General features: G+C 39.3%; 1 protein-coding gene across 1 annotated transcript in view; it reads left to right on the top strand.

Moving 5' to 3' along the window:
- Window positions 1-5,721: 5,721 nt before the first annotated feature.
- Window positions 5,722-16,549, top strand: part of LPCAT1 (lysophosphatidylcholine acyltransferase 1) — a 61,702-nt gene continuing 50,874 nt past the window's right edge. The window contains exons 1-2 of the mRNA XM_026842784.1: window positions 5,722-6,349; window positions 7,935-8,149. Of these exons, the coding sequence (XP_026698585.1) occupies window positions 6,183-6,349; window positions 7,935-8,149 (382 nt within the window). The 5' untranslated portion in view covers window positions 5,722-6,182. The remainder of the gene's footprint in view (window positions 6,350-7,934; window positions 8,150-16,549) is intronic.

The raw sequence follows: 16,549 nt of genomic DNA, 5'->3' as shown, positions 1-16,549 counted from the left end.
GGGGGAGGGCGGGGACAACGGCCGCGGGTAGCGCCCGCCGCTCGGAGGGTGTGTTCCCCAACTTCTTCACCGCTGCTTTCTTAAAAAAATACACTGTTTGGCTGTGTGTGTGTGTGTTTGCTTATGTTTTGTTTTGGGTTTTTTAAATGGCTTTGTGGCTCATTTTTTTTAAAGGGGGGGGGTAGAGGAACAGTCCTGTGGAGGCAGCTTTCTAGTGTCGAGTTAAGGGATGTAGCCAAGGCATCCCGTGCATCTGAAGTTTGGCCCCATGGTAAATAATCTTTGCGGCGTAATTTACACATTATACAGGTAGTGTGAGATGACAGGAATCGGTACGAAAATGCAAATTTGTAGTTGTATAGCTTTTTGTTAAGTGGGTTGTTTTTTTGGATTTGGGTTTGTTTTTTTTTCCTCTGTGCGTCTGCCTTGCTCACCTCACGGTGAGGATATTCAGAGTGCATGGCCCTTGGCTTAGGCTTTCGGTAAGATCTGGGTCACTTGCTGGATGAAGAATTACCGTCAAAAGCTCACTTAATAAGGGCTTGGCTGTTTCTATTACTTTCTTTACTGTAATACTTCAGTTCCTTAAAGCTATTGTTTTGGGGGCCTGACAGCCTACTGTACCTATCAACATGGAAATTAAGATCTGTTAATATTGAACCTCTCGGATCAAGGTGCTTTAGGTCCAACTTTAAATTCATTTACATTCTGAGTGAAGTTCATTGTTGCATTGCCCTGTTGCTGTCCAGATATTAACCCAAGACATGTATGGCCTGACTTACAAAACATTGGAATGTGCCTCATGTTAAGTATCTGGCAGCCAAGGAATTCATAGCAGACTCCAGTGGAAAAGGTTTTTACTTTTTTTTTAATCCAAGTTTCCCAGTATGTATTCAGTTGTTACTGATAAATTGTTTGAATGGGAGGAGGGAGAAAAGATTTGTCATTTGCCTCATTTAGTTTATACCTAGAGCTTCTTCAATAAATCACATAGTTGTAATGATTTATTTTCCATGTAACCTTACTTTGCTCCTTAAGTCATGTTTTCTGTGCAATTAATGAGGTAGAAATCTTTCAGGGAGCAGAAAGAAGCAAAGATAGCACATGCTTGTATGGGCTAGGACTGTATCTAATTATGCCAATGTTTTATTTTGCAGGTTAATGTATCTTTTTAATGTCTCTTTCTACTTGATTATTTATAAGGAATTTTAAAGAAACTATTGGGAGGGCAGAGAACCAGTCTCATGGTTTTTGCAGTATCGAGTCGTATTGGAGCTACTAGCATTGCTGATCTCTTAGTCCTAACAGACCTTCAGGTACTTCACCAGCAAGGTGACTGGTCATGGAACATACCTGCCTTCTCAGTGGGCTTCCCTGTACACCTGTATGAGACATGAGCTTTGCCACTGGGTTTCAAGGATTTCTTATCTTCAGTGACAACAGTATTTAAAGCTTACTAGTTTTACAGTGTGCAGACCAAAGGAATAGCCTCACTAAAGAGCTTGGCTCGGTCTTGATTTTTAAGCAAGCAGTCTTTTATTGGTGTACAGTGGCACAGAGTTCTTCCACCCAGCCTTTCTTGCAGTCTTATTTTGCAGTTTTATGTGAGGAAAAAGCACGCAAGCTGGCACACAGAACTGTGATAGATTTTCTTCTTTGCCTTAACCATGCTCTCCTAGCCTTTTTGCTGATTAAAAGTTGTGCTCGAGATAGAGGCTGTTAAAGAGCAGATGTGGAACTGTTCTACTTAAGAGAAATGCCGCTTTCCTAGAAAGAGAGACCTCTTGAATGGGGAGGCTGCCTTACCGTGAATTCCAGCAGCGTGCCTTCTCTTCCATACAGTCCTGGCCTGTTACTGAGGGTTGTGTCTGGAGTATTACAGCTGAAGTCACTTCCTGTTCAGCTGTAGGCACACAGGTTCTTGTCTCTGCCCTGGGAATCTGACAGGGTGAGTTCTGGGATTGCAAAGCCTATTGAGGAAGATTAGGAATGTGTGGAGAGTAGAGACACATGAAGAAGTTGGTGAGCACAGGGGACTGGGAGACAAAACTTCTTTGTCTGATGGTCTGCCAGGTAGCCCCATTATCTTCCCCACCACCTCATCCCTACCTCATCCTGTACTCTGCAAGAGGTTAGATGAGCTTTTTTGCTCATTAGTACAAGTAAAAGTAAATGCATTTTAGAACCTTTCAGGCTGAGACTGGGAGTGAAAAAAAAGTAGAAATTAAGACAACAGAACAACCACCAAGAGGAAGAGCAACAGCAAAAAGAAATCCATTTGAGTGCAAAGAATTGTTCACATCATCTTTTATTTGCTTTATAAAAACTGGGAGATAACAGGAGTGTAAAAGCAGTAAGGCTATTTGAGAACAGTCCCATGCTTCCTGTAGTTATTTTACTCTGATCTAAGGGTGACAGTGGTGGTCATTCTTGAAGCTACCTGTTTTATTTCAGTACTGTAATAAAAAGGTCCTTTCTGGAAGAAAGACAGACATGATTTCATTAACCATGAATTTTGTTATTCTAACATCTTCTGGGCACCTATCATATAAGGCTCTTCATTCTGGTTACCTCTGCAGAACAGGCAGAAGCATTACTGGAGCTCTCACAAAGTGTTTGCAGCTTTGTTTCCCTGCCACTTAAAAACACAAAATGATGCTATTTTCTTTTCTTCTAGTGTTTCTGGCCCTTTTATTGCACCAGTGCTGGTGTGCCTTTGCAGCCTTGGTGAGCTGATTTGGCTCATTAAACCAGCATATTATTGTGTTTTTCTGTATTCTGATTGTTTTCTTTTGCTGGGATTGCTTTTCTTCACTCTAATGAGCTGTATTGGCTCATTGCAAGCTCAGATAAGTGCTAGAGCTGACTCAACGGGGAGGACTGAGGGGAGAGTGAACAGGACCCACCCTCTTCAGCAGCAATGATCTGTTAGATTGGCTTAGTTGCACATGAAAATTTCTACTCCTATATTTATCTCCATGATTGTGTCAATCGGGGAACTCTCAGAGTGGGGAAAGTAGGTAGTAAGAATTGCTGGGGGATGAATTCCTAGCTCCTTCAGTGCCACCTTTGGTGAATTGATGCTATAGGGATGATAATAGTGGTGTGGGACAAGATGTAGTCCCTCTGATATGTTTAAAAGAAAAATCAAAACCTCCACCATGTTAAATGTGTCGTTCGTTAGTCCTGTTTTCTTCGTTCAATGTGTGACCATTAGTTACTAAGTCATGGAAATTTTCTGGATTTTAGTGATGTTTCTCACTGTATTACTAATTTCAAAGATGCCTTTTTTCAGCTTCTCTGTGCATGAGAGCTATGATAGTGACTTTCAAGACAGGAAATGGAAACATAAAGAGAAATAAGGGTACTCTGTGATTCTTTTGTTAAATGCTGATGTTTTGGAGAACTTAAAGGGCTTAAATTCATATTTTATACTTTAATTGTAAGTTCATACTCAAATCTGAATGCAGAGTCTCTAAACGAGAAGAACATACGATACCTATTTAGTTCAAGTGACTTGCCTTACATCAGATTGAAGCCCTTGTGATGGAAGAGTGGTGTATAGTTTCCCAGGGCAGTCTTCTGTTACAAGCTGTAAGACCATCCTCTCCCTTCCTGCTGTCCATTGGTTTTCCACAGCATGCACTGCAACTTCTGAAAAACTAAATAGGATCCTGTAGACTAGCAAATGTTAAATGGGTTGTAGTCAAATCCTTCTTGAGAAAATGTCCCAGGCTAAACCTCCCAAGGTACAACTCCAGATGGACCTTTAGCATTTTTTAAATGTATCTCAAAACACCGGTGTTTTCATATGACTTATTACCAGATAGAATTTGTAATTTTAGGCTTTACAGGGTAGAAGCTTTCTTACCCAGGAAGGTATCTGAATGTAGACATAGACTGAACTACTTTTCAAATGTTAGTAGTGTCTTTGTTGATTCTTAACCTTCTTCAGGGGCCAAACATACTACTCCTCTCCTACCAAATTTCTTGTGTGGACAGGTACTGCCCTACCACCTACTAGAAAAGAGGCTGGTGTCATGGCCAGACCCTGTACACCTGTGTACATGGAACTGCTTCTTGCTGGCCATTTCCACCACTACTGCCTCTGGACACAGAAGACCAAGAGGCCTTTTCTATGCATTTATGGATCTTTTACGAGCTTATGGATGCAACTGCTTCTTCCGTTCTGCAATGTTGCTCTTACATGATCTTGATAAAAAGGATTGCTATGGACATGCAAAGGACTGAGTAGCTCACCACCACTCACTTGCCATTCAGCTTTGCTCTGGTATAGGAGGAGACTTTGAGGAGTGGGAGGGAGCGGGTGTGAATCCCAGAGGACTGTGTCCTCACCTGCATTTTGTTTCCCTTCTTTCTTGACAGCTGGTGCTTCCTTGTCATTTTATGAGCTTAGAAGGCAGCTGTTCTCTCTTCTCCACTTTGCAGATGAATGCTCCCCTGTTTACTGCCAGGCATGGTGGTCTTGTCTATGAATGCAGAGTTGCATGAATTGGTATGACTTCAGTGCTCATCTGACCATTGCAGTTTGGGAAGTGGTACTGCATCCTCTGAGAAACTAGCCTATCTAAGAAAAAAAATCCTTTTTATTTCAATTCTGCAAACTGAAGCAGTCCACCCAGGGACTGGAATCCTGTTTTGAGGAGTGAGACCATGGTTGTTATGAGATGAAGTTGCCAGTCTGAACCATCACTGTAAAATCTGACATTGCGGTGGGCTGGTAGCTTAGGGTTTGGACTGCTGTGTGTTCCTTGCCAACCCTGGATCTACAAATCTGTGCAGCTACAGGGTGAGTTGGTTATTGAGCTGTTTTGGGAAGTGAGAGGAAGCAGGAACTGATCAATGGAAAACTGACCTGTATGAGGTCTAGATCTACATCAGGGAAGAGAAGAATAATATGAATAATGCTTTCCACAGCAGCCTGGAGATGCATCAGATTAAGCACAGCATGAGACAGCACCTTATGCCTCATTACTCATCCTTGCCCAGCCATTGTGATGCTGAAAAGTGCTTTTTTACCTCATCTGGTGCACTTATGAATATGTAGCATATTTCCTTTCGAATTCTCTTTCTTTACATGGCCCTTCTATTTCATAGTGTCTTCTTGATCTGTTAGACTCCACTGCACAGCTTTGAGCAGCTTTGGTGCTACCCCAGTCAGCTTCAAACAGTTTTCAATTTCCCTCTCTCTCCCTCAGCCAGTCATCTGAAGCTGTACCCTCCTCCACTTTAAGAGCTTTTTTTCTTTCTTCCTGTCCTTTGAGTGAGGAAGATGGGACTCTTGGCTCCTGGAACTGTTTCCTGTAGCAAGTAGATCGTTGCACAGATAGTTCTTAAGTTGTGTTTTCTGGAGGACTATTGGGAGCAACTCCAAATAGCTCAGGAAAGGCCCTCCCTACATTTGGGAGAATTCTTCAAAAGACTGTGGGAGTAGTTCCAACATGACATGTTTTTCAGCAAGTTGAAGGCAGAGGGCTGACCTGCTGGGAGTGGGCTCGCCGAGAACTGGAGTGCTGCGAGGAGCTGCAGAAGCAGCTAGGTTCACTGTGGCTTCCCTGGGGAGGATAACTTCTTGAAAACCTCTGCTTGCCAAGAGGTTGTGCCTGTTAGCACAGACTTGGAACTTAAACTCATACACATGTCAGGATGTTTGTCCAGAGGTCTCTGCACAATGTTCCCCACGGCTTCTGGTTCCAAGAACATGAAACAGAGGAACTGGTGCCTGCCCAGCCCTGGAAGAGCTTTCCAGGTTGGGTCCTGTATTGCCATATGAATATACCCTGCTGAAGTGCACATCACTGACTGGGAGCTGCTGAGATGGACTGACTTCTCTGTAGCATAGTAAGATTTACAACGCGCCCATGCTAAATATTTACTTAATGTGAGGCTGCAGAAAGGGAAAAGAGCATGCGGATGTGTTCACTGACAAGCCTATGTGTGAAGAAGTGTGGAAAGCCAAGTCTTCATTAGCTTTAAAGAGTGTGCAGTGTTTCAACTGTCATCAACATCGGTGAATACAGTATTGTAACTCATACACCACAATTATTTGCTTGGAATTGAAGTGTGTTCTGATGCTTTTAACATTAGATATTTTGAAGTTAAGACTTCAGATCAGTTTCTAGGAATTACTGACTTTTTCAGTCCAAGATTGTGTTAGAATAATGCTTTTGTTTTGTATTTTGCAGATTGCCTTCATGACCTTGACTCTGTTTCCTATCCGACTCTTTTTTGCTGCTTTTATGATGTTGCTGGCCTGGCCTTTTGCATTCATTGCTTCAATGGGATCTGACGAGCAAGAGCTTGAAAAGCCTCTCTCCTGGTGGCGAAAGTGAGTCACTGATTTGGTGAAATATTGAGAGAATCATTATTTAGTTCAGCAGGTTGAAATAGAGAAGATTGGAAATACCTGATACCTGTCTCACAGACCTGCTTTTTAAAAAGAAAAACATAAATTAATATTTAAACACTTTTCCTCAGGTGGGAAACTAAAAATAACCCAACTGTTTGATTTACCAGGTGACCCAAAAATTACTGGGAGAAAAATGGATCATCTTTGGTCTCTTACCTTTATTGAGGATGTAGTGTGAAGCTTCCTTGTGACATCCTTCAATTTCAGTTATTCCTGTAATGTCAACTTCTTGTTATGAAGATTGACACTATGGAATGTGCCCAGATTTCATATTCTCATTCTCAATTGTTGTTTTCAACTGCTTCACCCTGTGATGAATTGACAAAACTTCTGTTGATTCTCTGAGGACTTGCCCCATGCTTTGGTGCTTATTAATAAGTCTGTGCCTGCATTGATATTGGAATGCTAATTAAGGTAGAATGTAAGACACTGTTCACCCACCCATGAAAACTGCTGTTTGAGGAGCAAGAAAGGAGGAATGTATCACCTCTTCTGTAGAGAACTTAAAATTTGGAGCTGACACTAGCATGAGGGAAGCTGACTGTATTTGCATCACAGGAGGGAAGGAGATTGAGAACCACAGAGGCATACCACTTAATGTTTAATTTGGAATTTTATCAGTATAGTAACTAAAGGGATAATGCACTGCCTTCAATCTTACATACAGTTATTTGGAAGCTTTTTAGATTGTCCATCCCCCATTTCATCCAGTTTTCAGTGTCACCCTGCTCTCCAGCCTCCAATCCCTGTGAGTATAACAAATAGTGATGTTTGGTTTTTGCACTCTGTTGGTTCAAAGTAAATGTTTCTCTTTTTAAACTGTCTAACAGTCATGAAAAGACAAGCAGGGAAACTTCTCCCCCCCCAACACCATCACCACCACCACCCAAAAAACCCCAAAAAAACAAAACAACAACAACAAAACAAAACAAAACCAAAAAAAAAAAAAACAAAAACCAAAAAAAACCCCAAATGATTTAGAAGAAGAGGGGGGAAAAGGGAAAGAAAGTAAAATATTTCCAGAGCTCCCAAACATGTTCTGTAGGCATCCCTGTGTTTGAGTATACCTGCCCTACATTTCTCCACTGCTTTGTTTATGTAAACTCGAAATGAGGAGTCAAGAGTTGTTGCATTTTAGCAGTATCCTAATAGCATTTTTTCAGGACTCAGTTTATTAGAGTGGTTTTGGTGTTAGTAGAAAGCATTATTAGACATTGTATAGAAAAAACTCTGGTCATAGTCTGAATCAAAATAATGACAAACTTTCTGTGATTAAAAAGCAATAATATTCAGGCATGAAGTTAAATTGAAGAGCATCTTGTTTGAAAGTGGTCTTAAATCTGCTCAGAAAGAGAAAACAGTCTATGCAGTGTTCCTGCTATGTTTAAGCAGCATATCCTATCTGTACTTTTGTCATGCTTAAGAAGTTTTTATGTAACTTTTTTCTTCTTGTTATTTTAAGGTATTCCTGTAGCAGCATAACGGTTTTCTCAACTCTTTACAGGATAGTGGATATTTTGCTGAAAGCAATCATGAGAATGATGTGGCTTGCTGGTGGATTCCACTGGATAAGTGTAAAAGGCAGACGGGCATTGCCAGCGGAAGCAGCAATATTAACTGTGGCTCCCCATTCTTCATACTTTGACGCCATTCCAGTGACTATGACCTTTGCCTCCATTGTGATGAAAGCAGAAAGCAAAGATATTCCTGTTTGGGGAAGTAAGTTGACAGATATGTAATTTTTCAAGAACAATTAAAAGTGATTCCTTATGAAGTTCACTAGTTGTGTATGAGAAGGCCTGAAACAAAGAAAATTATGCTATAATATATGGTGAGATTTTTTTTTTTTACTGGACTACTTTTGAATGTCATTAGAAAAAACTGTTGATGGTTTTTTTTCCCCTTTCTCTCGAGTTGAATCATTGTATGGAGTAAAAACAATCCTACAGAACTCATAGTTAAATTTACAGTGAAATAACATTTTAAGACCTGACAAATAGAAAAGTTAGGATGGGCCTACAGAAGCGAAGGGTGAAGCTATAAAGGAATTCCACCAAATCTTCTTTCTTGGTGCAAGTTGGGGTGCCATCCCAGAAATATGTTTTAGGAATGTTGTCTGCTCTGAATGGTGCCCTGCCTTGAGGGAGTGCTGCTAATCCTTCATGCGTCAGTAAGTTTGTTTCAGGCAGGGTGTGAGAGATGAGCAAGAGCAGATTGTTGTTCAGTCAGATTAAGAAATGCAGATGCCTAAGTCAGTAGTGTTTGAATATTGTCTTTGGAGTTATCAATGTATCTTCTCACAAAAGCTTGAGAGACTTGTGATTTTTGGTGCAGTTGTGACAGAAATATTTTTAAGCTTTTAGGCTTGTAGACTTCAAAGTGCATGTGTAGAAGCAATTTGAAGAAACCCACTGTGTTGTGTCTAGAGACCAGCAAAGTTCAAAGACTCTTTCTGTGTCTCATTGTGTAGATTTTTAAGGGTAGTGTAAAAAGGAGAAAAGATTTTACTTTGTCCTTGAGTAGGGACTCTGATTAAAGTCTGAACAAAAGCTTTGAGTTCCTTCACAACTAGGTAGAATCAGGCTGTTGGTGTTGACAAACTCCTAAAATTTCATTATCAATGTGGTTTTAAGGACATGTTCAAAACCAGAAACTGAGCCATGGCCACCAGTGGTGAGTGCTTACATCTGGAACCTCTTTGTAGGGGGGAAACCCTTGGTATATAGGTCTCAGGTAAAGCTTAGACCAGAGCTGTAGCTGTATCTCAATTTCATTGAATATCTGACTTGTAGAGTTTAGTAGATGTTTGTGGCAGTAAAAAATCGGTGTAAAAATTAATAGATCCTTTGAACAAAAAGGGTGAAGGCATGCATTTTTAAAAACAAATGTATACAAACAAGCATAATGTGAAAACAAAAAGAAATTGAACTCCATTGTCCAATGCTGAAAGAAGATACTGCTGTGAGACAGTATACTGACACTCCTGTATAGTATAGGTGTATCCAGGCCAGCTTGGGCTTTAGGAGCAGTTCAGCCATAGAAGCAAGGGCAGATTTAACATCTTTCTCAGCTGACTCAGTTAACTGTTTGATAATTGCTAGGTCAGCAAAATAAAGTAATCCATGTGGTGCTCTCCTTTACTTGCAGCTGGATTGTTTGGAGGACCCAAACTAGATGAGGTAACTTCAGGCCATGGTGTATTACTGGAATGTGATGAAACAGCAGAATGGCATTTGACAGAACGCTATAATAGCTGCTTAACTATCCCATGTAATAAATTCAGTGGGGACTGGTGGGAAAGCCTGAGGAGAGCCTGTAGGGATTTAGAGGTGGTAGTTACCTTGAATGTGGCACAGATAAAACATATCATATAGTTCAAACTATTTCCTATATACCTAATTTAATTTTAAGCTAACTTTTAAAGGATTCAATTGAAATTCTAGACTTACTACAATAAATTTTAAAAATTATTCACTTGATTTTGTTCATGTGTGTGAGCAAAACCAGTTACAGGAAAAACAGAAACCCAAGAAAAACTGCATACTGTGATTTGATGGAATATTACTGGAATGTACAGTGCAGTCAAGTAAATGAGTATTTTGTCCTGTATAGCTGCATTGGCTATATGTCATGCAGCCACAAAAATTGTGTAGTTCTTTATGAAGCATTCAGAAAAATACCACAGAAGCGAGGCATGGCAAGGGTCGTAAGTGGGATTCAGAGTTCAAAAACTTTTTTTGTTTTTTAGAGGAACACTTCTATATGAGCACATTAATTACAGCAGTTTATTAAAGTAAATAGACCTTAACAGAGAGGTGAGTAATCACTGTAGTAATTAGTTTGGCTTAATATTTAGTAAAAACTTTCCAGTGGAGTGAAGTTGTGATTTTTTTTTAAGTTGGTTTTTTTTTCCTGCTTGAAAGAGGTTTTCTGTGAAGCAGATGGTACTGACTATTCTCCTACGATCTAGTGTTTTAATTCCAATGTATTTACACTTCTCTATACACACAAAAATGTATTTCATGTTATTGGATCACTCTTATGCTATCTGTGAAAAGGTGTTCATGTTTTTCTTGGATTGCTTGGTGAATTGTCAACACTCTAGACATTCATCTTGAATTTATCCCAGAGAGATTAGAATTGGTTTTTTATGTTTTTCAGTTTTTTAAATCTTACAAACTTGTACCATGTCCAGTGAAGTTCTGGAGCCAGCCATTGATAATCCTAACCTTGCTATCTCTTAATTGAGTCTTGTTAATGGTCATTCAGAATCTTCTGGGAAGTTTTGAATAAACTTCATTTAACTCTGAACAGACTTCAGCATGTAAAAAGTTAAGCAGCAGAGGAGATTTGAAGATAGTTTTCAAGGATGAGGACTTTGGATGAAGAGTAGATCTTCACTGAGAATATCCAAATATGATATAAGTAAGTTTGGCTTTTTGATGTAATGACAGTGTTTGTCAAGGACATTGTACATTGTGTACTGGAGGGATTGGGCGCTTTTCAGGCATAAAAAGATCTGATGCAACTGGTTACCAAGATTGGTTCGCAAAGTATTTTAATAGGTTTCTGGAGAAGTTGCCTGTATTGCTGTACCCTTAGTTTGCCAGTCATGGAGTATCAAAATTTTGATCCACTTTTAAGTCCAGATGATTAAAAGCCTGTTGATATGGAATTGGAAGTATTCCACAAGTGTGTTTGTGTATGAGTGTTTCAGTGCTGTCTTGAAGGCAGTTCTCCAGGACCACAAAGTCCAATTTCAGAAGCAGACTTAAGTCTTGTGACTTTTTCAGACAACTTCCCTTTTTTAGGAAAACAAATAAAAAAAGCTCTGATTGGTCTGATTGAAGAGTTGTGAGTCAGTAGTGAAGAAAATTACCTACTTCACACACACACACACGGTTAACAAGTTCTGGGGAGGAACTGCTTGCCCAAATATAAATGAGATGTCAGTGGTCATCAAAAAGATCAGTATCAGATAAGTAGAGAATGCCAAAACAGATGGAGCACACCACCACGATGCTGAAGAAGGACGTGTATTTCTGCACAGTGGCTTTCCAGTGTTTTGGTAGGTTGGAGATGTGAAGTTTGATGGACTACTTTAGTGTAAAATGTGCAGCCCAGGGAAGATGAGATCTACAAATCTGTTGCACCTTATATTGACTGAAGAAGTTAGATCAGTTCATTTATCAGCACAGGTCCTTAAACTTTCCTTTTTTTTTTCTGCTTGTCTCCACCTCAAGTCAGGATGAGCTCTTTGCATAAATTCTGGATAGTTACACTTCACTGACTTATTTTTGGCTGGTAAAGCAGCCTGGATAAAAAGTTATTTTTTTATTGCTGAAGTGGTCAGTGCTACTTCAGAAATACTTCAGTAAGAAGGAAAAGGGATTTGACAGTAAATATGATTTGGTGGGGATTTTGTTGGTTAACTTGTGTGGTTCAAACATCTCCTGTGGTCTGAACGTCTAAAAACTAAATTTAAGGTGAAAATCTAATTTAAACTTAAAGCAAATTCTCAGTATCTGTAACCCCAACCTCTGAAAAAGAGGAAGTTGGTACCTGTGAAATGAATGGATGATATATTATCTTAAGTTTATAAAGGGGAAGGAGGTCATTTGTACTTGACAGCATACAAAAGAACTATAGAGGAAGGCAGAATATACTGTGCTGTAAAAATTCTGTGGTGGACAATTTTTTCCACATCTAGTAAACTTTCTTGAGCATCATGACTAAAAGGAAAGAAATAAGTAATTCAGTGGGAAACATTTATGCTCTGGTAGATGGGTATGTTTTCATATAGGAACTCAAAAGGTGACAAATTATTTACTCATCAGCTCTGTTATGCTACTCAGTCCTCCACCCCATTTGCTTCCCCTCCCTGCCCCATACCTTCCTTAGCACACAAGGATTCAAACTGTAATAGACCCATAGCTCTTCAGTGAGGACCTCACATTTAGATACTTCTGAGATTCATCAAAACAGTCCTTAAACCCCTTTTGGAAAAACCTGCTGTAGTAAGGTGAAGGCATTACAGATTTCTACTCTTTATATGCTGTAAATCCTCAACTTAAACACTGTTAAGGTCACCAGCTTGAATGCCAGCATCGTATGCTGTGTTGTTGTGGTTGTAGTCTTCCTTCTGTACACAAATGAACTCCCAAATTCTGAGGGGTATCTCGAAGTAATTGTGAAACTTATCCATTTTATCTTTTTCTTTAAAAACTTTTGTTTCAAAACTCAGAGTTTCCTTCAGGCTGTGGGCACCCAGATGATCCTGCAATATTTCAGTCCTCACAGGAGCACTCTTGGAGAGACTTGAAATAGTTGCACTGTCACTTATAGGTATGCCTATATTTGGGTTGGAATCCTGGATGCATTAGTTGGGTTATTTTTAGTTCACCATAAACTTAGTAATAATTACTTCTCATTTAAATTGTTTCTGGAATGCCTAAACCACCATTGCTTTTAAAATGATCCTAGTTAATATAATTTATGAAAACTGTAAGCTACGGTATATAGGAAACCTGCAAACCAACACAACTGCCTTCATAAATTACTTTTTAGGCTGGCAACAGAAAACTAAAACAGAGTCATGCCCTCATACAGGTATTGCAGGTGTGAGAGCAAACAGCAATCTTTGTGATATGAAAAGTGTCTTTGTCTGTCAAGAAGTCATTAAAGGAAATAGATCACATTTTGAAAGACCAGCCCAAATACCATGGAATTTACTTCTGTTAAAGCTGAAGAAAATCTCTTTATTATTTACCTCTTGCTACTGACCTCTCCTTGTCCTACAGACTGCATGTTTTCTGCCTTTCTCTTTGGAAATTGTGAGAACTTTCTCATTAACACTGCCTGTATATCAGGAATACTTTGTATTTGTTCTGTCAGGTGCTCTATCTACTAAGCATTTAGTCAAATGCAGAGAAGTTGTTCTCAACACCTATTTAGCTTTAGGGGTTGGTTCAGGCTTGGGTCAGAAAAGTGTGTATTTGTGTATAATTGCTCTAAATAAGATAGCACTAACTTTACAAATCTCTAGAAGAGTACCATGACTACAGTAACACTATTTCTCTAACTACAATAAAACTCCAAGTGGAAAGATCCTAATTTTGGTTGACTTTAGTTTTGTTCGTTGATACAACTTTGTTTATTTGTTGTATGTGGGCTTAAGTTTTCCAAGTCTCTGTGTCCATATACACAGGAAACTATTTTATTCTAGAACCTTAATGAATTTTTTTTTTCCCCCAAAGATTTCAGAGCCCCTTGCAGATTTCTCTTCAGAAAAGAGCAGTTTTCATATTAGATATTACTTCATTAGAAAAGGTGTGAGTTCAGCACTTTGTGAGCATGTTCATTTGAGTAAGGCAGCTCTTAAAAACTAAGCCCAAGATAGCACTTTTCAACCTTTAACCTTCATGGGTTTTGTAAGCTCTAAATATACAATGCACAAGAGGGCAACAGCAATTAGAAAAAGAATCTGTATTTTTTTCCAAAGTAGGAAAAAATTGATGTAAACGATTATCCTGCTGCAAGTCAACCTGTATTACACAGCCTACCTCCATGTAAATGCAAATAGTCAGTTGTACTGGCTTTATAGGCTGCCATCTCAATGTGTCAGAGAAATGTATGTGATGGGATTTTGTGTTGGTTGGAGGAGAGGCCAAGTGAAAGCCTCAGGTTCGGCATTGACTACTTTTGCCACAAATCTGTCACTCTGCTTTTTTTTTTTCAGTGGTGAAAATGTAGCTGCTTACTCAAAAATGTGTGTATGGATACATTTTAGAACAGTATTTAGTGCCACATTGCCATTGTGTTGCTTTTTGTGTTCTCTGACATCTTGTAGACCAGTAGTGATGCTGTCAGCATAGCTTTATCTACTGTATGGTTGTAACTGTCAAGCATCATTTAAATGGTTTTTTAAAATACTTTTTTTCTATTGTATGTTAAATAGCACTCCATGTCTTGATTTGAAACAAGGTTTCATCACCCAAATTTGCTTAGAAATAGAGAGGTGTAATACCCTTTTTTCCCCCTGTTAATCCTGAGAAGTTCACTGACACCAATTGTGTGTGTTCAGCTCATCAGAAAGAAAACTTTCTGCTTATGCATCAGCTGGTGCTTGAAATGATTGCATGGGAGTGATGGTTCTGAAATCAGTTGGAGCTGCCACCCTGCCATTAATTAAAGCAATACTCTCAATGGTTGGACTAGATGATCTTCAAGGTCTTTTCCAACCTAGATGATTCTGTGAATTTTTACAGGCTGTCTTAAAAAAGGCTGGTTTTGTGCTAGAACAACTTTCCATTGGTTAGTGTAATTGTGGCATTCTGGCTGCCTTGCAAGGTGCAGGTTTTGATGAATTACTGGCAGTACTGTTTGAATTGCAAGTACTTGCTCAAGAAGGTGGAGTACAGCATGTGTCACCTGTCTCCAGAATGACTTGTAATGAGCTGCAACTGGGGAGGAGAGTGACTACATTGAGTAGGACTGCCACCACTAAAGAAAAAGCAAGAATAATGACACTGGCAAGGTCAGTTTTGTGAACTGAGGGATTATCTGCCATTGTACACTAGAATTTATAATTTAAGGGTGGTTTTAATCTTTCAGAACCTTGTCTTTGCTATCTGGTAACAATTGGTCTTGGACAGCTCAATTGATGAGCGGAGAAGGCTAAGTTTATGTTCTATTTATTAAGCATATTGCACAGTTCTGCTTGTTTCCTTTAGTTGCTCAGTATGCCAGCTGTCTGAAGCATTTTTGTAAATGCTGCTTTTTGCTCCTGCCCTGACTTAGCTCTAGTCCTGCTATTCCTTGCCTCATATACTACCTTACAGTACTGTCTCCAGGCTTCCCTATGTTTTGACTTGTCTTCTCATCGCAGTCTCATCTTGCCCACCTATTTGGTATGTTTTTTAGCTTCTCTTTACAGACCTTTGGCCCTGCTCCTGACTATTTATGATAGATTGATTTGGTACAGCCTTTGAATTTTCAGATTCCTGTCTATTTACTGAACATGAAAATACATGGTGAGAGTAAAGGTCTGTGTAGCCTTGTGCTCTGTTTTCAGAAGTGGTTATGAATAGATCTTACAAGGAAAGACAAGTACAGAGCTAGCCTTCCCTTGGTATGTACCTTCAGCTTCTTACTGATAACTAAGAATTTCACTCTCACTTAAATTGTTGGACTTGGCCAATAAGGGCTTGGTAGTAGGTGTCTTATAGGATCTTAAGTTGCTGTTTGATGTTAAAAAAAGAATTCTGTCAGCTTTTTAGTCTCATCCCTAAGGAAATAAGTCTTAATACAATCACCCTATTAAGCTAAGATTTAATGTGATGAGTCGAAATAGTGATGGCTTCACACATATTTGAAAGAAATCTGATGGTTTAAAAGATACTAAGTTCTGCAAGCCACGTAAAAATAGCGTCTGAACTGTGAGAAAAGAAACAAACTTGTCTTGCAGCCTGTTTTATATTGTATAATTCAACAGGCAGGATAAATCCATAAGAAACCAAGCTTTCAGTTGTCTGTTCTTTTTCAACATGCTATCAGAGTTCTTTGCACATGAGTGTGTTGCTGTTTGTGGTGGTGTCCGTTTGTAAGATAATTTGCACTGTGTTATTTTGGAGCTTGGTAACATCTTAGTAGCTTGGACTTGGGAAGGTTGTAACAGTAAATCTCCCGGGTTAACACTGCTTGCCTGTCCATTTTTCGGACACAGATTACATTAGTGTTCAGAGACTCAAAATTGGTAAATTGTCTACAGTCTTATGTATCTGTCATACTGCCCTGAATAGAATCTATCTGCTTACCTACTTTTGTGTATTATAAAGAAGATCCTGCTTGTGACACATCCTCAGTCACCAGCCTCAGAGCTCTGGAATTACCTTGTTCACTCCTTGGCCTGAAATAACCTAAATTCCATCATTTGGGCCTAATGTAAAAGAAACTTCAGGGTGAAGGCTGAGGATGTTTGAAGGTGTTTTGTCTTCTTTTACTTTTTTTTTTTTTTTTTTTTTACAGAAAAACTCAGGACTAGCATCACTAAGAACAAAATGAACAGTCATGAAACCAAGTATGGCTTCCTTCGTGTTTTTTATAGCTTGTTCTGGGTTT

The sequence above is a fragment of the Athene cunicularia genome, assembly GCF_003259725.1.
Source record: "Athene cunicularia isolate RWA chromosome 2 unlocalized genomic scaffold, athCun1 chr2_part1, whole genome shotgun sequence".
Lineage (NCBI taxonomy): Eukaryota > Metazoa > Chordata > Aves > Strigiformes > Strigidae > Athene > Athene cunicularia.
The sequence above is the reverse complement of the archived record's forward strand: the minus strand, read 5'-3'. Positions and strand labels throughout refer to the sequence as shown.